General features: G+C 40.0%; 1 protein-coding gene and 1 long non-coding RNA gene across 3 annotated transcripts in view; one reads left to right on the plus strand and one right to left on the minus strand.

Moving 5' to 3' along the window:
* The window catches only part of API5 (apoptosis inhibitor 5), a 28,632-nt gene extending 13,608 nt beyond the window's left edge, over positions 1-15,024 (minus strand). For both annotated transcript variants that reach the window (XM_045893879.3, XM_045893878.3), the window contains exons 1-8: positions 14,810-15,024; positions 6,776-6,937; positions 5,462-5,555; positions 4,920-4,985; positions 4,143-4,294; positions 2,134-2,340; positions 1,313-1,417; positions 341-430 (exon numbers count right to left, since the gene is read on the minus strand). In XM_045893879.3, coding sequence (XP_045749835.1) covers positions 341-430; positions 1,313-1,417; positions 2,134-2,340; positions 4,143-4,294; positions 4,920-4,985; positions 5,462-5,555; positions 6,776-6,937; positions 14,810-14,878 — 945 coding nt within the window. In that variant the 5' untranslated portion in view covers positions 14,879-15,024. The remainder of the gene's footprint in view (positions 1-340; positions 431-1,312; positions 1,418-2,133; positions 2,341-4,142; positions 4,295-4,919; positions 4,986-5,461; positions 5,556-6,775; positions 6,938-14,809) is intronic.
* LOC135362325 (uncharacterized) overlaps positions 1-27,098 on the plus strand; it is a 33,518-nt gene extending 6,420 nt beyond the window's left edge. The window contains exon 2 of the long non-coding RNA XR_010406891.1: positions 25,206-27,098. This is a non-coding gene — a long non-coding RNA (uncharacterized LOC135362325). The remainder of the gene's footprint in view (positions 1-25,205) is intronic.
* The last annotated feature ends 205 nt before the right edge of the window (positions 27,099-27,303 follow it).

Below are 27,303 nucleotides of genomic sequence, written 5' to 3' on the forward strand. Positions count from 1 at the left end.
TTCTTTTAAAAGTAGACAACAGGGGTGCCTGGGTGGCTCTGTTGGTTAAGCGACTGCCTTCGGCTCAGGTCATGATCCTGGAGTCCCAGGATCGAGTCCCGTATCGGGCTCCCTGCTCAGTGGGGAGTCTGCTTCTCCCTCTGACCCTCCCCTCTCTCATGCTCTCTCAAATAAATAAAATCTTAAAAAAAAAAAAAAAATAGACAACATGTGGCCTGAACAACTAAAAACACTTGCTAGAATTATTCTATCTAATCTGAATTTCAAAAGTTGGTTCTCTAGAAATTACATCACACTATTACATACTGATTATGCCATAAGAAAAGAAAAAAGTTCTTACCAATAACTTGTCAAATAGTTTTCTTAAATTTGTTTCTAGCTTTTCCATGTCACCACAAAATGAACTCATCTCTGCTAATAGTTTCAATACCTAAAACACACAATTCACTGTTATTAGTATTATTTTTTTTTGAATGGGCAAGGGCTGTAAAATAAGAATGATTTTAGATAACTTTTTAAGGCTGCTTCCTGCTACAGCTTAATATTGTACTACGAAGGAAGAACTCTTAACAGCAAAGAATTATTTACTAACATTTAGAATAGGCTTCATTTGCTATTAAATTTAGTCTCTGGACACTAACTCAAAGTATTGGTAACTGCTACTATTCTTGAGGTCCATCTCTCTTTTACTCAATCCCAGTCTTTAATAAGCCAAACCCAAGACATCTGAAGCAAATGACAACAACAGTATACAGTGGGTCTCCTCTCTTTCCCAAAAACCTATGAGGGAAATGGCACACATTTCCACACTTCAGCTCAATTCAATAATCATTATTTAGTGCCTTTCAGAATTGGCTCAGCACTAGATTCTGGGGATACAGAGATGAATCAGTTAAATGTGGAGAGATAAATAAATGTTACATGTGCTGTGAAAAAAATGTATATGTACATTACAGCAGAGATACAAAGGAGAGAGTCGTCAATTATATTGGAGAATGGATAAAGGATATTTTGTATTAACCCAGTTTAAATCTGACTCTCAATTATGGATAGAGGTAGGAACAGTCATGAATTAAATCCCTTATTTAGAAATATTAAGGCTACAAAGAGAGAATCATGAACACTATAGGCAGTGCTTTCCCACTGCAGCAAACTTTCATAAATTCATAAAGCATTCCTATGTGATTAATCCTGGGACAGATTACTAGCTAGCCATCATACCTTTATTCTCTTAGAAATCAGCTCTCTATGTTATTTATGTTAAAATATGGGAATGCCTTTTTAGTACTAAAAGCAGACGTTTTTCTCTTACCTCCAACTGTATATCGAGACCCTCCACTGGTGTAGTCAAGGAACTGAGGTTAGGGAGAACCTGCTCACAGAAGTAAGTCACAAACCTTGTGGAATGCACATTTTTCTGTAAAAATCCGAGGAACAATGAGTTGTCAAAAAAAAGGGGGGGGATACTCTTTCAAATATAATAGCAGAATATTGTTCAATAAAGGCTGAGCATGACATCCAGTACTGTGGCTATAAATACAATACAGTGCATACCCCAGTGAACACCAGAAATAACCCTGGTAGACAATACATACTCTGTTACGAAGTAATCTGGAGCATTTGGACATCTATAAGTTTTCAAACTCTTCCTCAATTCTTACGTCAAATTTTTGGGGATATTTTAGTGTTGAATTTTGTACATTTTTCAAAAGGGAGGAGTCCTTTATACAGTGTTTTTCAAACTATTCTATGCACATCCTGGAAGACTCATGGCCAGGGGAATCACAAAGCCAGAGAAAAAGAGCATATTTACCTAGAACAACGATCTGTTAAAAAATTTAAAAAAAAAAGCTAAATTACTAACCCAAATGGTTTAAAAACTCAGCCAAACCATAAAGTATGATGCAAAACTCTCTAGACTTTAAAAAAATCTCTAAGCAAGACTTTAAAAAGAAATTTCTGGCTGCTTTGGGCTCTCACCAACCCCACCAAGGCCTCCATAAAGTAAATATTCACTCCACTGTGTTACTATTTTATGCAAAAGTTTGAGGAGAATGCTCAAGTGAGTATCTATAGAAATATAAGCTTCAATAGAGTAATCAAAATAGCAACTAGGTAAAACAAAGAGCTCACAGAGAAGAGGGGCACTGCCTGCCGAGTGCACTGTAAGAGCCTGTCCACACAGTCGGGATCTGAGGGATTGAAGGTTTGCTCCAGGTCAGCTTGTTCAGCCACGAGTTCTACAAGTTGCTGCCTTCCGCTCACTGTCTGTAAGCTTTTTAACCCAGAGAGTATCTTCATGAACAGGACAAATTCTTCACCAGTCACATCTTCTAGGACCTAGAAAGAGACAATTCAGAATTACAGTATTGGTATCACTTGAATGGTAAAGAAAGAGCAATACTGAAACAGTGTAACAAATTTGTCCCTTATTAAAGTCAGATTACTATTAATATTTCTGAAATACTGATGAGAAGACAATTTCTGGCTTCAGTCAATTTAGCTTTAGAGTACACCAGGCATTCTCAGTGGAGCGCTACACTGTCTCCAAAGGTGCAGAACTTGGTTCTTGGAAAATTTACTCTTTTTTTATGTATAAAGTACAGATACACAGAGTGCATAAACAGATAACAGTATATCTGTGGCATTAAAATTTCATAGGAGAACAGCTAAGAAAAAATAGTCCAAAAAGGCTCTCTTTGGGGGGGGAGGGGGTGGTAAGAGCAGAAAAAAAAAAAAGTAGAAGAATTCTATAGTCCACTGCCAAATTAGATTCAGCTTCCTATATTTAAAAGCAGCTCAGAGCGCCTGCCTGGCTCAGTCAGTAGAGTATGTGACTCTTGATCTTGGGGTTATAAATTCAAGTCCCATGTTTAGGTATAAAGATTACTTAAAAAAATAAAACTTTAAAAATACATAAAAGCAACAATAAATTAATTAATTCACATTAATATGGCAACTGTATACAAAATAGGAGACCATACAAGTCTTAAGTGCTCCACATCAGTGGGTCTAAGCCTTTCTATTCACTGACCGAAGAAACAAGCAATCATGACATACTCCACCAGGTTACTAGTTGGGGCATAGGTAAAATATGTTGATATTCCCACCTGGAAAGCTGCTCCTTTCGCTCTCACTGAAGAAATCTCATCAGTAAGCAAGTGAGTGATATTGTTAGAGACAATTCTGAATTTTCCTGAACATATATATAAAAGCAATGATCTTCAAACTTTGGTACTTTATGAGTGAAAAGTTAGCTGTGACAAACCTTGTGAATCTTAGCATTTCTAACTATGCTGGTGCTGGGAGCACAAACAGGCATGGTCTCCTTATAGTGATATGGGGTAAGATGAAAAATAAAAAAAAAGGCATTTCAATGTGTTTCCTTGTCATTTTGAAATGACCCAGAAGACTATAGGAGAATATCCTAAAAGTGGGGAGAGGAATGGAAATTACGTAAAATTTCCTGAAGGAAATGATTTGCACAGAGTACTGAAGAATGCATAAATTTTGAGGATAACACCACAAAAGATTTAAGTGTGATCACATCCCTTTAAATTAACCTGCTGATTCATCATTACTGGTGACCAAAGTGCAAAATACAATATAAGAAAAGCTTGACATTCTATGGTGATTTTAACAGAATATATCATTTTATACATAAGCTACATACTGCTAATTTCATCTTTTTTTTTTTTTAAGACTTTATTTGAGAGAGAGAGAGAGAGAGAGAGAGGAAGAGAAAGCACAAGCGGGAAGAAGCAGAGGGAGAAGCAGACTGAGCAGGGAGCCCGATGTAGGGCTCGATCCCAGGACCCTGGGATCATGACCTGAGCTGAAGGCAGGCGCTTCACCGAGCCACCCAGGCACCCCACACATACTGCTAATTTCAAATACGTTCTTTTGCTTTAAAGAAGTCCTGTTAGGGGCGCCTGGGTAGCTCAGTCATTAAGCGTCTGCCTTAGGCTCAGGTCATGATCCCAGGGTCCTGGGATCGAGCCCCTCATCGGGCTCCCTGCTCCGCAGGAAGCCTGCTTCTCCCTCTCCCCCTCCCCCTGCTTGTGTTTCCTCTCTCTGTCAAATAAATAAAATCTTTAAAAAAAAAAAAAAAAAAGTCCTGTTAAATGATGACTGAAGCTTACCTTTTTGGATTCAGTTAGTATAAGTTCCTCTACTTCCTTTGTTAAGACTTCATCTGGTAAAGTCTTAAGTTTTGTAGAAAGGAATTTGATTGCTCGTTCTCTAACAATGTCCTCTCCTTGAAGTATTTGGCTAAACAAGCCACCTAAAGTCCCTGCAAAACAAAACAGTTGTGTGTAGCAAGTCAATTCTATATCTTCATGAAGTTTTCCCCTTTAACTCATTTAACAATTATTTAACAGTTATTTCTTTTCCAGTGAATAAGCATCCTGAATATCATTGATTCTGGCTAAATTAAGTCTGAAATGTCTACAGCCCCAACCATAACAGTTATCACATGCTTGTTCATGGATTCAGAAACAACTTGAGCATGACTTTCCCTTTTTAATAATTATTAATAATAAACAGACCCAGGTATTTTGGAGAATTTCTTAAATGTGGCGAAGGGAGTCTTCCAACAAATTACCAATGGAAAAGTGTGATCTGTTTTTGCAATTACTTCTGCTGGTTTTTTGAGTCACAAATATCTTGTGCTAAGCAACTTTTTTTTTAAGATTTTATTTATTTATTGAGAGAGAGAGCGCACAAGGAGGGGGAGCAGCAGGCAGAGGGAGAGGGAGAAGCAGGCTCCCCAGCTGAGCAGCTTTTTTAAAGAACACTTAGAACTTTTATGAAACAGAACTCAGGGTGAATCTGACTTTATCCTTAATGAATAATGCCAAGCTGCCCAATTCTTTTTTAACACATCAAGCACAATTCAGAACAAGAGGTGGCCTTACCTTTTGCATCCATCTTAAATATACTTAACAGGGCGTTGTTCACTAAGTTAAATTCTGCAGAGTCATCTGGAGAGAGAAAAAGTAGTACAATGTATAAAATGAATGAAAAATATCATTTGCTTCATTTTCAAACCTAAAATTCAACATAGTTTCTCACAGACTACATTGAAAGCGGAGATACAATTAAGCATTCTGCTCAAGAACCAAGAAAATACACCTGCCCCAGCTGATCTGGCATACCAGGAAAGCTTTTACATTAAGATGGTACAATTAAAAAACTACAGGAAATTGGGGGGCAAATCATGATAAATCAACATTCCCAAAAGAATCACTGTCTTTATAAACAATTAAAAACAAAGGAAAACAGCATTAGGAATTAGATAATCACAATCCAATAAGCTTCAAACTACTGATTGAAAAAAAGAATTTTAATTTCTATTAGAAGTAGTACCTCCAGCCATAAAGAAAAAAAAGCTAAAAACACTCACTTTTTTCAAAGAGAAGTTATATTTAGATAAAAGGGTAATAATAAAATTCCTTACCTGTCTGCAGAAGTTGAGTTAGTATATCTGCCACCCGGGGAAGATTTTCTCCAGTGGCAAACTGAGGCAGCTCTTTAATTGCTTGCCGTCGAATCTGAATACGATTTCAAACAAAAAATTAAGCAAATACTACCATCAACAGAAACAACAATCCCAACTTTTAAGGAAAACTAAAACCACAGAGAAACCACAATTAGGGGCATATGAGTCACCAAAATATAAAACATGAGACTTCTGGCAGTTTTAGAAATAATTTGTTCCAATTTAATAGTCAAGCTTCACAGAATAAATATGTGGTAGAAAGGAATGTTAAATACAATTACCCGACTGGAGTAGACAGATTTGAGATCATAAGCAAAGTTTATATACTGAGTACATGTAACTGTTGGGTCTTTACTACCTTCGGGCATATACTACAGTAGTCCTTAAAAATGGCTAGAGTGGCAATGACCTATCTAGTAACTATATTTACTTCAGAATTTCCAGTATTAACTACTTAATATAACATCTGTGAATATATTTTGTGTACTTAATTCCAAATTTGTGGTCCTGGTTTATTTAGTTTAAGATAAAAATGGATATGACTTATTTTTTTTAATTTAATTTAATTTTATTATGTTATGTTAGTCACCATACACTACATCATTAGTTTTTGATGTAGTGTTCCATGATTCATTGTTTGCGTATAACACCCAGTGCTCAATGCAATATCTGGCAAATTGTGCATGGAATGGTGGCGATTAACTAATTTCACTTGAAAAGCCAGGAGGTGATAGTTGAAAGTTCTCAGGAACCTGAATCAGCAGCCAGAAATGCTAACAGTTAATTCTGTTTCAAGGAAAAACTATTTCTTCTTTTTCTAGTAGTCACATGTAATGATTACACAAACCAATTATTTTTTTGCTATGCACAATATTTAGGGGTGCTGAAACTATATGATGTAACACTTAAATATCTAAGCAAGTATAAATTGATTGAAAACTAACATTAGTCTAATTTCATGTGCACAATGTATAACAATCTATGAAAAAATGTGAGCCACAACCCATTTTTTCCAGCGGATAACAGATAAGCAAAACAAAATATTTTGCGATTCTATGCATTTTTCACAGTTGAAAGGTGGTGAAAGAGAGAATACATTTTCGCAAACATAGATTGAAGCCTCAGGACGGCATCATGCCAAACGACACTGCAGTATTTCGTTGTGCACAGATATGACTGGTGCTTCAATTACATTGGCTGCACATAGGAAGTGTCTGAAAATGGCAAGTGAGACATATGAAAGCTTGCTGAAAGCATCAATCATAAACTTACTGATACATCTTCATCCTCACAGAGGTCTAACTGTGCATTGATAGCAGAATCAGCCAATTCTGGAAAATGTTTAAAGAATTTCGGAATAAACTGGGCTGCTAATCTTTTTTCTTTTGTACCACCTTTCACACCATCTAGTATCACTTGATAGGCATCTTTATGCTGAAAGAAAGAATAAAGCAGAAAAGAAACAATTTTTAAGGATAGGAAGCTAAACAAACATGAGTCTGCTTTAAATTAGAAAAGTTTTACATAGGCTAAAAAAAAGTAGGGCTTATTTTTGGAGTCTTACTGTTTAAATTGGACACCTATATTCCTACCATCTTCTCCCCTGCCCTCTCCCCGCCCCCATGCATTATTTGTCAGTTGGGAAAGAGAGAAGGAGGACTTGAATTTTAAATGGAGAAAGCAAATAAGTTTGTTGATGCACCAAGGCTTCCTTGTACTAGTGATTACTGACCTGACCTTGTGACCATATTCATGGTTAAACATTATAATTAATATCATATCATAGAATTCTCAAAGAATTGTGTTACATCTACTTAATCATATTTATCTGATTTCAACTAGCGCCTTGATGAAGGTGGAGAGAATACAATCTTGAAATTAAGCAATAACAGGGAGGTTAGGAAGCTTTTTTGGTTTCATTTATTTTATGATACAAAAACAGTAATTCATTCTAGATAGTTAACTTTGGATTAAGATAGATTCTAATGTTACCTATTTACTTTTTTTTTTTTTTTAAGATTTTATTTATTTACTTGAGAGAGAGAATGAGACAGAGAGAGAGAGCACGAGATGGGGGAGGGTCAGAGGGAGAAGCAGGCTCCCCGCCGAGCAGGGAGCCCGATGTGGGACTCGATCCCGGGACTCCAGGATCATGACCTGAGCCGAAGGCAGTCGTTTAACCAACTGAGCCACCCAGGCGCCCACATATTTACTTTTTATTAGAATACATTAAAAACTCATTTGTTTCCTTTTATTTATTTATTTTTGAGAGAGAGAGAGGGAGACAGCACACAAGGGGGTAGGGGGAAGGGAGAGGGGAAAAGGGGAGAGAGAAAGAGAGTCTCCAGCAGACTCCATGCTCAGCACAGAGCCCAACGCAGGGCTTGATCTCATAACCCTGAGATCATGACCTGAGCTGAAATCAAAAGTTGTATGCTTAACCGAATGAGCCACCCAGATGCCCCTCATTTGTTTCCTTAAAAAAAAAAAAAAAAAACTTCAGAAGTGCTCTCCCTTAGATACTTATAATGTGAAGGGTCAACAAGTTCCCAATCCCCCTTACACCTCGCCTCCAAACCAGTCCTTTTCTTAAGTGACAATGATCAAGCTGGCAAACAGGAGTAATAAATCCTGAGATTATAGATACACCTTCTGTTTGGACATATGAATAAAACTTCTAATTACTGAAAAACATTAAACATTATAATAATGATACCAAATGTGCACACAGCATAGTGTTTACTTACTCTGCTCAAGGCAATGCTCTGCTTTAGATAATGTGTTTTAGATACTTCCATGCCATCAAAAGGAAAATAACCAATAAAAATCCAGTGGATTATAGAATTGCCCAAACTTTAGTTTTATAATAACTCTTTTCATGGACAATACTATGTTAAGTGGAAAAAATAAAGCAAAATGCAAAGTTACTTGGGTACAGTAGGATCTCAATTAAGGACTTTAATAACAGAAATAAAGTGTTCTAGTATCAAAAAGGCTACAGTCACAATTGGATATTTTAAAGGTACAGGTTTTAATATATTCTGCAAAAATACTAGATTGAAACTTCAAATACTGCCAACCTATCTAAAAAACATAAATTCTAAAAATTAGTTCCAAAAAACTAAAATTCCACCAACTGATTGACACTCCTTTTAATATCTTAAACATAACACCAACTCCTAAATAAGAAACATTTCCTGAATTAGGTTAGCTTCCTCATGAAGTGCAGACACAAAATCAGTCATTAGGAGTTACTACTTCAAAAGCATATTACACACTTTTTAATGCAAAGGTTTGAAAAATTATGGCTACCTTCTCTACCACTGTACATTCCTGTGGTTTGTCTCATGTCTTCCAGATAGACTTCGTAAAATCAAAGTTTTAAACAGTTCTGACACCCTTACTTTTTGCAGGGTATCAAATCCAAGTTCCTTTAAATCAAACAAAGCTTTACTTATAAAGCCTTTTGAAGAAATTCCTTACATTATCTAAAATTAATTGAAGAATCCCTACTTCAAACAATTCATTCTCTTGTCAAGAAAAAAATATCTGAATAGAGTAAAAAGGAATCATTAGCGACATTTACTGAAAGCCTACCGGGACTGAGTAATGCCTTGTGTACATGCCTCACAGTAATCCTGTGAGTTAGGTGTTCCTACTATCCCTATTTTTTAGATGAGAAAACCAAGACTCAGAAAGTGAAATAATTTGTCCAGAGCTACACAGCTAGACAAGTAGCAGATCCAGACCTGAACATAGTTCTGATAGGCTCTAAAGTCAAGATCTGTGCCTAATACCAAGCCTCTTTAAGTTCTGAGATCTTTGTTAACAAAGGAAGAGAGAAAGAAAGCTTGCCAGATCTAGGACTGTCAGAGCGAAAACTTGAATCCTAAATATAGGCTCCATACAAGCATGTACACTGAGATACAGCATCCCAAACACAGCAAGTGCTTTGAAAAGTTAAGCATTTTAACATATTCAAACTAGAAATCTAAGTTTCTACCATTGGTAGGCATCAGTTTTTGTTTTTTGTTTTTTAAAGATTTTATTTATTTATTTGACAGAGAGAGACACAGCGAGAGAGGGAACACAAGCATGGGGAGTGGGAGAGGGAGAAGCAGGCTCTCCGCAGAGCAGGGAGCCCGATGCGGGACTCGATCCCAGGACCCTGGGATCATGACCTGAGCTGAAGGCAGTCGCTTAACCGACTGAGCCACCCAGGCGCCCGGTAGGCATCAGTTTTATCAAATAATTTCTATAAACGTTACTAACAGACTTCACACTGATTACCCTAAGATAATGCAAAATAAAATGCTCTTCTTTGCCAGCTCATTAACTGTAGCATAGGGACAAGACTTTTTACACAATCTCCCTAAAGTAGTTATTACTTCTGGTTTTCCAAGTAGGAAACAAAATATAAGTGATATTTTCAATGATCACAGTGATTTAGTGACAGATTGTAACCATAATAAAGTATTTCAAATACTACACAGCACTGCTTATTTTTTTCTCTTCCACCACAAGTGTATATTTTAGCTAGATAAATTTGTAATCCTAATAAGTTTTAATTGTAAATATTTTAATGCATTTCTGAAACTATGTATTTGTGTGCTTTTAATAGCTAATTAAAAAAGTAAACTCTAAAGAAATCACTAAAATATTTTCAAGTAAAAAGTCAGCTACAATAAGATCCACATTCAGCAGATACCTTCTACAATAAGAAATTTGTGATAGTGATTGTCAAAACACAACCAATATATTTAAGTGATCAGTGACATGCCAGGTAAAGCCATGTTTGAGACCAGGATGCAGCTTCTAGGAAATAAACAATTATTTTATTTATTAAGATCTATTTATTTTAGAGAGAGAGAGAGCAGCAGCGGGAAGGGGAGAGAGAGAGGGAGAAAGAATCTTAAGCAGACTCTGCCTGAGCATGGAGCCCTACACGGGGCTGGATCTCATGACCCTGAGATCACAACCAGAGCCAAAACCAAGAGTCGGCTGCTTAACTGCACCACCCAGGTGCCCCTAAACACTTATTTTAGAGAAGAAATGATATAGTTCCAACAAACGTATTTCTCAAGTATGACATAAAAAGAAAACGGATATGCTAAGCTATATTACTTTCTTCTTCAATTTGTAATCTAGTTTGTATGTAATACTGAATTAACACTTTATTTAGTGAAGTATAGCTGACATATGGACGTACAACATAGGGATTTGACAATTCTATATATTACTCAATGTTCACTACAATTAAGTGTAGTCGCTGTCATCATCCAACATTATTACAATATTATTGACTATTCATACTTTTACCTATTTTTGAGGGATTATAAACTTGGTCTGTGATTTTAGCTTAATCATACAAAAAAAAAGAGAGTGCTATTTCATGAAATATAAATCAATCAAGCTTACACTCTTCCATGAAGAGCCAACATACTCCCGTGTGAGAGAACAAAGGAGAAATTGGAGTTCAGGCATTATATTGATTTTTTCTTAAAGATTTTATTTATTTATTTGACAGACTGAGAGAGAGCAAAAGAGGGAACACAAGCAGGGGCAGTGGGAGAGGGAGAAGCAGGCTTCCCGCTGAACAGGGAACCCGATGCTAGGCTTGATCCCAAGACCCTGGGATCATGACCTGAGCTGAAGGCAGACGCTTAATGACTGAGCCACCCAGGCACCTGGCATTATATTGATCTTAACTCAGCCTAACTGCCCCAGTCCTTTCACAGGTGTTTTTTTTAAACTTAAAAAAATTTTTTTGACTACATAATAAAAAACTAAATATATCTACATTTAAAAATTAAGTAAATTCAGAAAAATTAGAAACAAATGTAGATAATGGACCACAGCTTGCTCTATGATGGCGAGTTGGCTGCTCTAGGCAGAGCACAGTGGAAAGGGGGCTAGGGAGGTAATGGAACACTTGGCAGAGGAAGGAGAACGGAAGGGGTAGTAGCAGAAGCAGAGCTGGGGGAAGGGAAGCCGAATAGTAGGTGGAAAACAGGAGCTACAAGAGGGAAGCAGACAGACTGGAGGGTTTTGAGGTATTAAATAATGCTTCACTTAGAATTTATCACTCGAAGTTTGCTTATTAGAAAAGACACTCGGGCGCCTGGGTGGCTCAGTTGGTTAAGCGACTGCCTTCGGCTCAGGTCATGATCCTGGAGTCCCGGGATCGAGTCCCGCATCGGGCTCCCTGCTCGGCGGGGAGTCTGCTTCTCCCTCTGACCCTCCCCCCCTCATGCTCTCTCTATCTCATTCTCTCTCAAATGAATAAATAAAATCTTTAAAAAAAAAAGAAAGAAAGAAAAGACACTCATGGTTTAAATATATGATGCGAGAGTATAAAGTTCTCATCTTCATTCATATATATATATGTGTACACACAGTAATTACATTTATATATCACTTATTATATAACATATTAACTGTGTAATTACAAATTTTATTATTAATATAATTACACCTGCTCTTTCTTTGAATATATTTCTTCAACTTTAAAGAAAAAATGTCTACTGAAGAGCAAGGCACAGTGCAAGGAGAGAAACAAAAAAATGAGTCTTAACCTCAAGACTTTATAATTTGGTAAGGGAAGAAGAGAAGTCCTCACGTGAAATAAAATATAAATCTGAAGTACTATAAATGAATACACAGTGTCAAGGAGGTTCATCAAGAGAAACATCCGATCTGTTTGAGGAAAATTAGCTGAAAACCTCAGAGAACTTGTGTTTTTCCTAACATATTCAGAGAGCATTACTCTCAGAGGAGAATCGACAGTAGTGAGGAGGGCACTCCCCTCACGGCAGCAGCACGAGCAACTGTGGTACTCGGCTCTTTGACAAAGGATAAAAATAAAAATAAATGTTAGAAGGAAGTTCTAGAATAAAAACTCAAATATGGTCTCAGAAATGTCCAGATAGGTACCTGCCAGGAAACTCAACGACCTTGACTGCAAACCTTGTAAGTTAAGCGAAAATCAGGCTTTGCTACGCTAAGAATGTAAATACTTTTTCTCCTTAAAAAATCGTCAGTGGTGTTCTTTCCATTAAGTTGGCTCTTGCTTTTAGTTAAAATTCACATGCAGGATCCTGAAACCCACTATCTTTTTTGGTGAGCAGTTTTAGGACTTTCTCTAAAAGGGGAAACGTTATTACACAATAGAGCAGCATCAGTAGCCATATGGATTAGTCCAGCTTCAGTCCTCCCAGAATTCACTGTTTGAGGCTGAGAAAATCACTACACTTCATTATGCACAGGTCTTTTTGTCTCAAATAGTTGCCTGACAGCTGTCATTACAGTGTCATGAAGGTACCGATCTCACATCATGCTAAGAAACTGTGCTAAAATTTTAGCAACTGGCACAGTGTTTGGCACACGGTAGGCACTCAAAAAATGTACTGAATAAATGAAACTGTGGGCCCTCATTGAAACCTGAATGAAAGAGCCCCTCCTCTGTTTTTCACAAACTTGTCTCCCAAGCGCTCTTTCCAAATTAAAAGCAAGATTTTTTGCCTCGAGAAAGACATTTTTGACCTCTTGAGGGAGAATTCTCAATCCTACCTGGTATTTAAGATTAAAGATGACATTAAGAGGAAAATGTGAGCAACTCTCAATTATTCACAATGTATATGTAAATTCCAGTTTGGATTCTATTTGCCCTAAGAGACTAGGTGGCTGTCAACCTTTTTGCTATCCAGAAAAGAATGAGGGAGGGGGTATGGGACATGACTATGTACACAGTTTCTAAGTTTCCCTAAAAAATTTCTGATCTACCTCTTTGGGAGAGCACCATCTACAAACTGAGGATCACTCCTGGTTTCTACCCCATCTCCTCTGCTGATCTGCAACAAACTCAGTTTTAGGTAGAACAATTTGCTACAATATTCCTCAAATCTGTCACAATGAATGAGAATATCTTCACTACTACATCTTTCTAGGAACAACAACAAAATCAAAATATGACTGATCATAGTTTTTCCAATCTTGTCTTAATGGGCAGAAAATTTCTCCTTCAGTACCGACCTAACACACACCCTATATTTATCTACAACAGACTGTCAGTATATTTCTCATTGACGATGTCAAAATTCCCTACTGAAATGGAAATATATTTGGAAGAAAAATAATCTGGTACTTTCAACTGGTATATTTACAATTCTAGATTAAGCTTAAGGAAGGTCCTGACATCACAATTTCTGGTGGTGGTGTTCAGCTGGGAAATAATTTCCCTGAATTACACATGTCCAGAAAAAGGGGCTGGGAGGGGCCGTGCCACATAGCCTTGCTAATGTTAGTAGCAGACTACAGGATCTTCCACTTCTTACTCCATGGGACAGACAAGCAGAAGAATCACGTTAAGTTCTAAGCACCGAAATAGAATTTCTAACAACAATAATCAAGATTACTTCTGGGAGAGCCTGGTTCTTTTCCCAAGAAACACACACACACCCCCCCCCCCACACCCCCCAACTCCTTAAGTTCAATATACTCCAGTACTTGAAGACTCACGAAGAAGCCCGTATGGTCAACTCAACACTGCAGAAACTGCGTGTCTTGGGGAAACACTGCGGAGAGCTCTTGCCAGACAACTCTATTTAAAGCCGCTCTCTCCCCCTCCCCCTGCCACTGCACGGTCCCGTTATATTTTCTTCACACCACTTTCCGAGGCGGGTATCCAACTTTCTTATTTATCATTAGTCTCCCCCCCTAAAGGTACATTTGGGGAGCGCACGGTAACTTTCTATCTTGTACCTTCAGCGCCCGGCACAGCGCCTGGTGTATAGCAGGCGCTCAAAAACGTACTGAATAAATGAAATCGTAAACCCTCGTTAAAATCCGGGCAAAACGGCTTCTCTTCTGTTTTTCACAAACTTCTGTCTGCTAAACACTCTTCCTAAATCAAAAGCAGATTTTTTGCCTCGACAAAAACATTTCTGACCTCTTGAGAACTCTCAGTTTAATCTTCCGATGGGCTGAGGTCCACCGGAAAGGAGAAAGACTTGAGAGCAATCTGCAGGGCAAGGCTCGGGATGAGAATTAACGCGGGGGCTGACGAGGCTTAGTTAGGAAACACCACGGTCAGAAAAGGCTGGTCAAGGGAGGCAGAGGGCCTGGGACCGGGACCCGCGCTCTCCCTGGCGAAGCCGGAGTCTACACTCCCAGAGAGGCCCACCCCGACGAAACAGCCGGGGCGGCTGGGAGCCCGCGGGAGAACGAAGCAGCAGCCCCCGCCCGGCCTGGGGAGCGCTTTCGAGAGGCCGCGGAGCACCGGGCCCTGCAGGCCGCTCGGGGACTTACCTGGCCCACTTGCTCCGTAGCATCGGCTAAGATGCCATAGTTGCGATAAAGCTCCTCCACGGTCGGCATGGTGAGCGACAAGCCCAGGGCCCGCTCCTGCTGTCGTCGTCGACGCCGGCGCCACCGCCGCCTCTAAAGTTCTCCAAGCCCGCGACCCGCACTATTACGCCTCCAGCTGCCGCCAGTGCCGCCGCCAGTCACCGCGCTCAGGACGGCTCCGCCCCCAACGTCTACGTAAAGACGTGCGCGTTGGGAGCGGCCTTCATCGACGGCCGATGCACGGCCTGGAGTTATAGCGCCCTCTAACGCTTGGCTGTGCAAAAAGCGACAACGATGATTGATTAGCTCAGGATCCTTTGAAGGATTGTGCCTGGCCAGGAGCGCGGGGGGAGGAAAATACAAAGATGACTGCGTTTCTGCTCTTAAAAGGTCTCCCATTGTCCAGAAAAGTAATCTTAACGGGAGAAAAATAGAATGAGGGGTCGGAGAGTTTCAGGGTTGAAACATTAAGCTATTATAGATGATAAATTTCAAAGCCAGATCAGTTTATGCAGAATATGCACAGGCAATGGTCACAAAACAATTCCCTGGCTCTTGTACTCCTCGGTCAGATTAAGAATATTAAATGGGTGGGCCCGGTGATCGGTATCAAGGAGGGCACATATTGCATGGAGCACTGGGTGTTATATGCAAACAATGAATCATGGAACACTACATCAAAAACTAATGATGTACTGTATGGTGACTAACATAACATAATAAATAAAAGAATATTAAAAAGGATTAGGGAGCAGAAGGAGAGGAATCGGTGAGGTTTTGTTTTGTTTCTGAGAGAAATGTGCTTAGAGATGTGAGTAGCATAGGGCAGTGGCCATCTCCTTCCCTCAAGCCTGGGTCCATTCTGAGGAATCTGAAATATGATGCCTGTAGGTGGGAGTTGCAAAAGACTGGTTCCTGACATATGCTGAAGAAGTTTGAGTTTCCTGTGACGGCAGAGTGGAGGTGGCCATGTTGGGACCTACTTGCATTTCCAGATTTTGCTGGAGGAAGGGTGTGAGCAGGTACTGTTTTAGGATTTCCTTGTGTCAGAAGTGGGCCATGCAACAGAGAGAGAAAGATAATAGATCCATTCAGAGTCCTCCTCCAGAGGTCTTCTGCCTGAGAGTGAGAAAGCCCCATGACGAGAGTCAATGGCAGCAGGAACTAGGTGGTGATTACAGAGTGATTACAGATCACTACAGAGTGATCCACGTGAAAGACTTGGTCTCTACCAGACCAGAGAATGTCTGGAGTACTGCACAGTTCAAGACCTTTCTTATGTACTCATTTCTTCCCTCTTCTTGCTCCCCTTATACCTAGGGGGGCTCAGAAACTGCCTTCCAAATTTAGTCATGGATGAGAAGCAGAGGGGCAAGAAGGAGGCCCCAGCTGGAGCAGAAGAGATCTAATTGTAAATCAAATTTGGAATTTGGGTTCACATGTTGGAATGGACATTTTAATTTCTGAACTGAGGACTGTCTTTTAACTAAAAGTGAGCAGAAAAGTCATGGGTCTAACAGAATTTCTGTCTGGGACCAGAGTGAGATTACTCCACCTGAATAAATCTTAAAGAGATCATGGAAGACAATAATAAAAGTGTATCTTGATGACACCCCCCCCAAGTTAGGTATTCAATGTAGTGTCGGGTACATGTGTAAAAGTACAGAAAGGGATCAGGGGCAGGAAGTGAGACTGTGTGTGTTCATGTTTTGCTTTGGCTTCATGTTTTAATTCATTACAATAAGAGTATGCTAATATATACATGCTATGTGTTTGTATGTCTCTATATAATATACATACTGAAAATTTTAAACATAAAAAAAGACAAAGATTCAATCAGTGTTCCTCTGTTCCAAAATATAAGCTAATCATACAAGTTCTTTCCAACCTAATCTTACCTAACGTTCTAGGCAGTTTTATTCAGCACGATGTCCTTCCCTTCCTGGTGCTGTCTATTAATTAGTAAGCCACAGTAATCAGGCCTGTGAACTCTTCTTGTTTCCTTATTCCTCTCTGACTCTCACTCTTGGAGAATGCTTTAAATCATTTTATATTTTTCTCTATTTCCAGCTAGTCACCTAAGCTAAGGCCTAGGACTGATAATGTTCATGATAATGCTGCTGGTGATGGTAATAACAGAAGTCATTCTAATAATAACCAACATAGACTGAGCAATGATGAAGTTCTAAGCACTTTACATGAACTGATTCACAATATCACCTCCGTTTATAAACAGGCAAACTTAAACACTGAGATATGAACTAAGTTGCCCAACGTCCCTTAGCTGGTAAATGGCTCAGTTGGGCTTTGAGTCTTGGCAGGTGAATTCCAAAGCCCATGCTCTTTACTATGAAAGTATATTGCCTCTCATCCCCGAACAGCACCCCCTCCATCCCACTACATTCAGTCAATCACAAGTCTCAACTCTATACCTGAAATCTATCACATGTTTATCTCTTTCTCACCATTCCTTCTGCCGCGGTTCAGGCCCCATTGCCTCATATTTGAGTGATGGTCACAGCTTCTTAAAAGGTTTCCTTGTTTCCAGCCTCAGTTGACTCTACTTACTAAGTATCTTTTCATAATTTTGAGTTTTTTCCTTTAATTAAACAAGGTAATGTAAGAATAGGGCACTGTCATAATTCATTCAAATACTACAAAAATATTTCACATAAAACCTGAATGTTCCTCTTCACATCTCTCTTCTCCAGAGATAACTATGGTGACCAGTATGGTTTATATTCTTATAGACCTTTATATGCAATATATAGTTTTAAACATATATGTGTAAATCGTAGCACATTGTATATTTTGTTCTGTGCCTTGTTTTGGTTACTTAACATATGTTCTGTAGATCTTTCCATGACAGTCGTGCCTAGTATTGATGTACCATACTTTATTTCTTTTGGGGCATGCAGGTTGTTTCCCATTTTTCATTATTACAAACTCTGATAAATGGGTGATTTTTATTTCTTTCTTTGTTCTTTTCTATCTTGTCCAGCTTTTCCAAAAGGGGTTTTGTAGTTTTACATATATTCTCTCTCTTTGCCATTGGATCTGTGAATGGGTTCAGAGGTCATTTTTGTAGAACTCCCTCTCTTCTTACAAAGGCAAAATTAAATCCCAGAAAAGAGAATTGAATTGGCTCAGCTGAGGTCACATATCTGCTTTGGTCCAATCAGTTAAGACCAAGAATGCAACATCATGGGACGCCTTGGTGGCTCAGTCGGTTAAGCATCTGCCTTTGGCTCAGGTCATGATCCCAGGGTCCTGGGATAGAGCCCCACGTTGGGCTTTCTGCTCAGCGGGGAGCCTGCTTCTCCCTCTCCCTCTACTGCTCCCCCTACTTGTGCTCTCTCTCTGTCTCTCTCTCTCTCAAATAAATAAATAAAATCTTTAAAAAAAAAAAAAGAATGCAACATCATACCAAGGAAACATAGTTCCAGGGGCCCATGTTACAGATGGAGGAGGTTGGGACTGCTCCCATAGAAGGGAGAGATGAGGAGGGTGTCGATCTCCTTTTGGGGCAATTGCTATGGCATCCTCTACCAATCGGAATGTTTAAAGGCCATCTGGATTTCATTCTGCCAAGCTGCGTGCTTGAGTAGAAGTTGTGTTTTTTTTGGCTTAACCATTCCACAAGTATTTATTGAACACCTCCTATGAGCAGGAACTGTTTTAGGATGCAACCAGGCCAAGGAGGCATGAAGCTTACATTCTGGTAGAGGGAGAGAAATGATAAACAAAATACTCAAATAAAATGCATTTGGTTTACAACAAAGCAATAACATCAATATCTAGTACAACCAGCCAAGAGAAAGTTCTCATAGGCTGATACAGTGGTACGTGACTGATGACCCAGTCTGAAATTAGCTTTACAGGGAGGCGAAGAGATCTGGACAATTGTCTAATTTACCACTTTCCCCGGAAATTTGTGGTGAACATCCCTTTCCTTTTATTGTTCCTCTACAACACTCAATTCTTTCCAGCCTGGATTGCAGTTGTTTGTATACACCACCACTAGATAATAAAATTTGGAACTATTTATTATTGCGCAATAAATGTTCAATAAATGAAGGAATGAGCTAAGGAATAAACAAATGAATTCAAACTCTCCTGACCATTTTATTACAGTATGGCAGTGCTCCTACAGATTCCTTGGCAGTAGGAATTTTTTACTTCGTTTTTAATTTCATTATTTTATTTTAGTTTTAGGCAAACCATTCCCTCTGTCTCCTTACCTCCCCTTCCCTCACCTACCTACCAATCAGCGGCATTTGCCCTAGAAAATTGTGACATTTCCAGTGCTGTGATTACCTTTGAATCTACTTATTTTGTAATTTTGAGATTGGGTTTAATTTTCTATTAAATATACGTTGAAAGGCTTAAAGGACCGCCCTCCTCCTCTGCCATTACTTTATATGCCTTGTACTTTGGATCAGTCTGAGAGCCTACATTCTGAGAGCTTTTATTTTAATCCAATTTCTGTCTTCCAAGGAGGCCTTTTTGATTCTAGCAGAAGAAAAGATCATGGTTCCCTACATATATCAGAGAAAGATTAAGGTCTAGCTGGGTCTTAATTGAACTAGTGATGATAACAATAGCAAATATCCTTTTTAGTGTTTACTGTGTGCTTAATAGCACGTGAGCTACAGCAATAACTAAATCTTATGGAGAGCCTGAGATCTGCTAGTCTTCATCCTAAAGCTTTACGTGCTTTCACTTACAATGACCTTATGTGAGGCAGCTTCCAGCATTATGCTCATTCAAGAGATGGAGATATTGGGATGCCTGGGTAGCTCAGTCAGTTAAGCGTCTGCCTTTGGCTCAGGTCATGATGCCAGGGTCCTGGTATCGAGTCCTGCATTGGGCTCCTTGCTCAGTGGGGAGTCTGCTTCTCCCTCTACCTGCCATTCCCCCTACTTGTGCTCTCTCTCTCTGACAAATAAATAATAAATAAAATCTTTAAAATGTTACTCTCATTCGAAAACACCCTTGTAGATACACCAAGAATAAAGTTTGACCAAATATCTGGGCAACCCTTGGCCCAGTCAAGTTGACACATGAAATTAACCATCACAGGGCTTAACCATTTGATTCTGAAACATTGGTTGGGGACCCATTGTGTCACAAAGCCCAGGAACTCAGACCAGGTTCCTAAGCAATAACCAAGACTGGGAGAAAAGCCAGAGGAAAAGTTGAATTGTTTACCTGGAAAAAGCTCTGGATGAGCAACCTGAGGGTCAGCTAGCTCACATCCTCCCACTGTCTGTCCTCTGTTGGAACACAGTAGGCCCACATGTTGCCCAAGATGGTCCCTGCTACAGAGGGGCAGTTGAGAGGCAGACTCAACAAGTGGTTAACAGCACTGGATTGGAAACCCGACAGAGGAGGCCAATCACATTTTTACCCCCGTGATTTTTAGCAAGTTACTAAACTGTTCCAAACCTCAGTGTTCCCATCTTGAAATGGGAATTTTAATTATTCCACATCAGAGGGTTGCTGTAAGGTTAAAATGTGAGCACATGCCCCAGAGCCTGGCCCATAGTGATGGCCTAATAATAATTAATAATAATAATAACTGGTACCATGTTTTTTTTTTTTTTTTAAAGATTTTATTTATTTATTTGACAGAGAAAGACACAGCGAGGGAGGGAACACAAGCAGGGGGAGTGGGAGAGGGAGAAGCAGACTCCCTGCCGAGCAGGGAGCCCGGTGCGGGACTCGATCCAGGGACTCCAGGATCATGACCTGAGCTGAAGGCAGTCGCTCAACCAACTGAGCCACCCAGGCGCCCTGGTACCATGTTTTGACATGCCCCTGGGCATCCCCAACTTCCAGATAAAATGACTGAGACTTAAGTAAGACCAGGAGAGGTTAATGACAGCAGTTTGTATTATTAAAGCTTCTCTGCCAATCACTCAGTTCATTTTACTCCTTCAGCCTCCTTTTTTCTATCTTCAGGTAAGAGCAATTCCTACATTCATATGTTGTGAAGATTGAAAGGATATAAAGTACTCTGAGGATGAGCAACTTGTTTTATTTTAAGGAATTTGGGACTATTCCTTAGTTATTAACTCCTGGCATTACTTATTTCATACGTTTGAAAAAGCCTTACACTTGGACACTTTGTTTTGCAAAGTGCTAAAAGCTCTGGAAATTGGCTCTCAGTTTCTTAAATAAGGACTTTGTAAACTCAGAGAAACCATTGAGAATGGTTTCTCTAAGCTAAAGAAAGTTCATGTTGTCTGAAGTGTGGCATATGGGGCAAAATGTTTCATAAATATTGTCTTCTTTTTTTTTTAATTTTTTTTCATTTGAGTATAGTTGATGCATATTGTTACATTACTTGCAGGTGTACAACCTAGTAATTTGACATCTCCCTACATCACCCACTCACCACATGCATAGTTACAGTTTGTCACCCTATAACACTATTACAATATCATGGACCATAGTCCCTATGTCGTGCCCTTTATTCCCATGACTTATTCAATAACTGGAAGCCTATATCTCTTACTCCTTTCACCCATTTTGCTCATCCCCACCCCACGCCTTCCCTTTGGCAACCATCAGTTTGTTCTCTGAAGCTATAGGTCTGATTCAGCTTTTTGTTTGTTTATTCATTTGTCTTTGTTTTGTTTTGTTTTTTTAGATTTCACATATTAGTGAAATTGCATAGTATTTGCCTTTCTCCGTCTGACTTACTTCACTAAGTACATTACCCTCCAGGTCCATCATGTTGTCACAAATGGCAAGATCTCATCCTTTTTTTTTTTACAGCTGAGTAATATTCCATTATATAGACACTTAGGCTGCTTCCGTATCTTGGCCCTTGTAAATAATGCTGCAATAAACATAATGGTGCAGATATCTTTTCGAATGAGTGTTTTCATTTTCTTTGGGTAGATACCCAGTAGTGGAATTATTGGATCATTTGGCATTTTTACTTTTGATCATTAGGACATTTAACAGTTTGTGAGTTAACATAAAGGCACAGTGAAGCCTGGGTATGGCCCACCTTCCTCGCTTGGATTGGTTGCCAGCCCTGTGGGGTCTCAGAGGGTGGACAGCATGTGAGACAGGGAGGGAGAGTAGCTGAGACGTTGCCGCGGTTGCTGCGGATAATAATGGTAATGACAATTACAAAAGTGACACTTCACCTATCATTTGCTCTATGCCTTGTGCCTCTCCCTTTTCCCCTTCTGGTTTGGGAAGTATAGGCTTAATTCTGTGCCATATCATAGAAGTCAGAAAGTGACATGAATTTCCAAGCTGGCTCAGCTTGATTGGTGACAGAGGTGGGATTTGAACTCCGATCCATCTGACTTCAGAGCCTAAGCTCTTAGATTCTGCAGTTTTGTGTCTTCTCCACTTTTTTGCCATTGCAGAAGCCAACTGAAACTGACAAGAAAACCCCTTCCCTCCATCTGCTTTCCCTTCATAAAGAAGGAGCAGAGACTATTCCCTCCCTGCTCTCCACTCGTTAATCAAAACAGGCTTACTGGATGCAAAGAAATGAAGGGAGGAAAAGAATACATAAATCAAAAATACAAAAAAAGTTGCCAGAGATCATGTCAGCTGCTGTGATACAGAATGACAGTGGACATGGGGCTTGGGGATGGTCTCTGTGAGGACAAAGCAGTTGCTTTAAGACCTAGAAGTTAAGAAGGAGCCAGTCTCTTGGAGAGTGGTCCAGAAGGGGGAGCTATTTGCATGGCTAACTTACTTAACTTTTCAGTGTTTCATTCTCTTCATCTGTAAAATGAGGATAATGATAGTAATGAGCTTCAAGGTAAGATGATGAGGATTTAATGAACTCAATGTAAAATGCTCGCATCATTGCCCAGCTTGCATTTTTATTTCATGGCCGTCTCTGCCTCTAGTCCTTGGGTAGTGGTGGCATGAGCTGTCTGTATTCCTCCCTCTGTCAATCTGTGTCTTAAAACTCAGCCCTTCACTGGCTTTCATCAAAACAAACAAACCAACAACAACAACAACAAAAACACCACAAGCAAACAAATTAACAATAATCAAAAGCATATTAATAAATGATAAAAACAATTTCATTCTTACGAAGCATTAACAAATTTTTTTAAAAAGATTTTATTTATTTATTTGAAAGAGAGAGAGAGAGCATGAGAGAGGGGAGGGTCAGAGGAAGAAACAGACTCCCTGCTGAGCAGGGAGCCCGATGCGGGGCTCAATCCTGGGACCCTGGGATCATGACCTGAGCTGAAGGCAGATGCTTAACCGACTGAGCCACCCAGGCACTCTCATTCATCAATGTTTAAAGTCCACTTTACTGAAGACTTGGGGATCACAAGGGGGAGTGACGTTAGCACTCAGAGATCCATCATCTTGTGCGTTTCCTCTTTTCTTCCTTTCCTCTGTCTGCCTCTCTAGAGCAAGACTTTCTTTCCCCATCTCATGCACAGATGTTTAGCTTCTTTGTGGCTTGAGCATGGCGTAAGTGCTCCTTCTGTGTGCATTGCAATATTTTTCCCAAACAGAGGTGGTGCTGTTACTAGGAAACCTGGTTTTGTTAGGCTCCGTCTTGCTATGCTGTAGTAACAAACATCTCTGAGATCTCAGTGGCTTAAAACAAGGAAGATTGATTGGTTGCCCATATCATTGTCTTTTGTGGGTTTGGGTGACTTTTTTTTTTTTATTTGGGTGTAGCTGACTCACAATGTTACAGTGGCTTCAGGGGTACAACATAGTGGTTCACCATCTCTATACCTTATGCTGTGCTCATGACAAGTGTAGCTACCATCTGTCAACATGCAACACTATTACAATATTATTGACTATATCACCTAAGATGTAGGTTTGGGTGACTTTTTAGGGCGACCCCCCTGCATACAAATGGCTCGGTGTTACATTCTATTTACATGAGCTGCCAAAAGTCACTGCAGCAAGAAAAGAGTGTCATGGAATTGAGCCCTGCTGATTTAAGTAATACTCACTTCCTCTCCTATTTCATTGGCGAGAGCAAGGTGTATGGCTCTATCTAAGGATGAGGAGGAGAGAAGCACAGCCTGGCTTATGCCCAAAAGGGGAGGGAAACAGGACATTGGCGAAACGTGTTTCATGTCTGGTGAAAAAGTGATCTTGACTTCATTACCTTGAGACAAAGTGAGGGGCTGCTAGAGCGGGATGAGAATCCAGAACTCTGGTCATCCATTCTAGAACCCTTCTCCCTGGAGATGATACCACCATAAGGGAAATTAAACACCTACCGAGAGCTTGTGTTCCCGAGATCAACTCCACCCAGACTATGCCTCATGGAAACAGAGAGAAACATTAAGTGTAGTTTCATTTCACAAACTGAACACAATAAAGATACATTGATTCTGAGTTCCTTTTTGGGGGAGCATTTCATCTACATTGAGCTGAATATTTGTAGGGTACATTAAAATGCTTCCATGCCATGTAAAACATCAAAGCTCAATATATCTTCACAACAAGAGAATCAACACAAGTTTAGCTTTTGTGAAAAATATATCAGCAGTTGACTTTGAGACAAATTGTCAGGCAAATGCAATCACTCAGATCAGGCCTGGCCAATGGTTGGGGCCCATTAAATCTTTGTGGAATGAATGGATGAATAAACTCTATCCTCCAGCCAGCCCTATTGCATGTATTCATTCAGCAACAAATATTGAATGCCAGTGTGATACATGATTACCTTGGGGGCTCCCAGGGGAGCATCCCTCCCAGTATTCATACTCTGTGTAATGACCTTGCACATTCAACCCTGGGCTCGCTCATGTGACTTGCTTTGTCTGAGGGAACGTCAATGAGGATGACGCAAACAGAAGCTTGGTAAACACTTGTGCATTGGAGCTGATGCCACCAGCATGGGGGTTGGGGGAGATGTGGTCCAGCCTTCCTGAGGATGAAAGAACATAGGGAGAGAGCAGCTCAGTTATTATGGCTGTCCCAGCTGAACCCACCCTCCAGGTTCACCCTAGAGCTGAGTGAGCCCAGGAGAATGGCAGCAGAATGACATAAACCATAGCACTGTGAGATGCAGAAAATTCTTTGCGTAGGTCAGTGGTGAGCAAGTCTTTCCTGGAAAGGGGGCCAGATAGTAAATATTTTAGGCTTTCATACAATTTCTGTCGCGATGACTCAGCTCTGCCATTACAGTGTGAAAGCGGCTGATGGCGATATATAAAGAAATAGATATGGCTGTCTTCCAAGAAAACTTTATTCTCAAAAACATGCAGCAAGGCGAATTCAGCCATGGACCAGAGTTTACTGACCCTGTTTTAGGCCCTAAGTTTGGGACAGTTTGTTTTGCTGGGGTAGATAATGGAAATAACCTGCCATTTTCTTCTTTTTCTCCCAGGTGTCCTCGTTCTGGGAAATTTCCATGGCTATGACTTCATTCCTGATGACTCCCTGGGGTGGAATGCCCTCATTTCTCAGGCCTGGCCCTAGGAAAATTCGGAAGTCAGCAGCATATGTTTTTAGCTTCCCTGTCGAAAGGTTCTATGAGGGCTAAAAAGAAATGGTTGTGGAAGGTGCCAGCTCCTCAGTTCCAAATGAGTGGAGGAGACTCTCGTCCTGCCGCGGGACCCCCAGACTCCATAAAGTCTGAGCAAAATGACTTCAAGCTGCATAAGAGGCAGTGTCCTAGGAAGTGTCCTAGCCTGATGGTCTCGTTATGTCATTAGAAAGACTCAGTTGTCCCTTTAAAGTGGTGGCTTCTGACCCACAATCTACACATTGCTCAAAAGCCCTCAGATTTCCTGGAATTTCTACCAGAATTTCTAGAACTCTAAGTAATGGTCTTCAAAAATCAGAATTATTGCATAAGGAAGGGTTAATCATCAAGGAGATAGAGAAGCTGCCCTGTTATTATTTCTGTTCTAGTTGGCAGTATATCTGGTGCTGATTCTGGAATCAGGCTGCCCAGAAGCAAATCCTGCCTCCCATCCACTTAATCACTACATGACCTTGGGCAAATCATTTAATACTCTATGCCCAAGTTAACTCAGTTATAAAATGGTGATAATAATAGCATTTACCTTTATGATTTTTGTGATGATTGAATGATGTCATCCATGTAAAATATTTGTCACAGTGCCTGGCATATACAAAATATTCAGTAAATGGTAGCTTTTACAATTATTAACCCACTGCCAGTCAATTCAGCAGAGTTTCTGAATTCTGTAGATTTTTATAGAATATTTATTTCATTTCCTGAAGTGTTCTGACCTCCCCCTAACTCATTTATTTGCCTAAAAAAATTGTGGGCTAGGTAGCTCAGTAATAATCTCAATTTAAGGGGGAGGTAAGTGAGGTTGAGGTGTTAGGTATTCTTTTATTGTCCCAGTTATCTTTATTCTTGCCCAGGGAAGTGGTAAGAGACAAGTATCTTTGTCCCCATCCTTGTTCCATATACTCAGTTTACACGTCTGGAGGAAAGAGGCAGGGGCGTGGCAAGTACAAGAAATAACTACCATTTAAGTGTTGCAGGACAATTTCCCAAGAAGCATACTGAGATTTCCATGAAACAATTTCACTGGAAAGTGCTCTCTGGGTCGACAGCTGTGGGGAAGGGAAGGAAGCAGGAACAGGCAGAGGGAAGAGTTGGGGTGGGATTCAGATGCAACAAAGGTCTTGGTTATCCCACCAACTGACCAGTCACTGGGTGTGGGCCACCCCCAGTAAGGGGTGTGACCTGGGGCAAGGCTGCCATCTTTGTTTGAGAACAAGTTTCAGGATGGACACAGCTGTGAGCTTTCCGCTGTCACCACTCTGTGCTGAAGATTTTGGGGGTGATTTGGGTCTGTGACACATCCATGTCCACAACATACAGCTTCTATTGTGTGCCAGGCATAGTGCTATGGACCGTCATGTACATCACTTCATTCAAACCTCACAATGAACGTGAGGAATAACTTATGAAGACAGCTATGATACATTTAGTGCCTATATGTCCGGAGGTTTACTTTACAAGCTTTTAGTTCATGTAATTTTTTTAACAGCTCATCAAGGTTGGAATTGTTTTGTGCATCTGGTGGAAGGGAAATTTCAGAAGAGAAAATTGGAAGTTCTGAAAAGCCAAGTTAGTGCTCAGTACACGAACCCAGCTCTGTTTCATATTGGAGCCAGTGCCCATCCCACTGGGCAGTACTGACCCATTTTCCAGATGAGGAACTTGATGATTAGATTAGTGAAATTAAATGACTTTCCTGAAGTTCAGAGCTAGTTGAGGGCTGAGATGGGGCTTGAACTCAGGTCTGTGGGGTACTCTTTCTTAGGTACCATGCTGCTCTGGTGGAATGAGAAAGTTGTACATTGGGAAAAAGGAGCAAGACCATGACATACTGAGGAAATGGCAGCTGAGATGCAGCATAACTTCTCTTGAACTCTGTTAACTTCATCCTTGATGTTTCAAGGGCTTTCAGATGCTTCCTGACAGCGACAGTTTATGGGCT

The sequence above is a fragment of the Mirounga angustirostris genome, unplaced genomic scaffold (assembly GCF_029215605.1).
Source record: "Mirounga angustirostris isolate CCGP_5_RB_7025 unplaced genomic scaffold, mMirAng1.0.hap1 SCAF_13, whole genome shotgun sequence".
In the NCBI taxonomy this organism is placed as follows: domain Eukaryota; kingdom Metazoa; phylum Chordata; class Mammalia; order Carnivora; family Phocidae; genus Mirounga; species Mirounga angustirostris.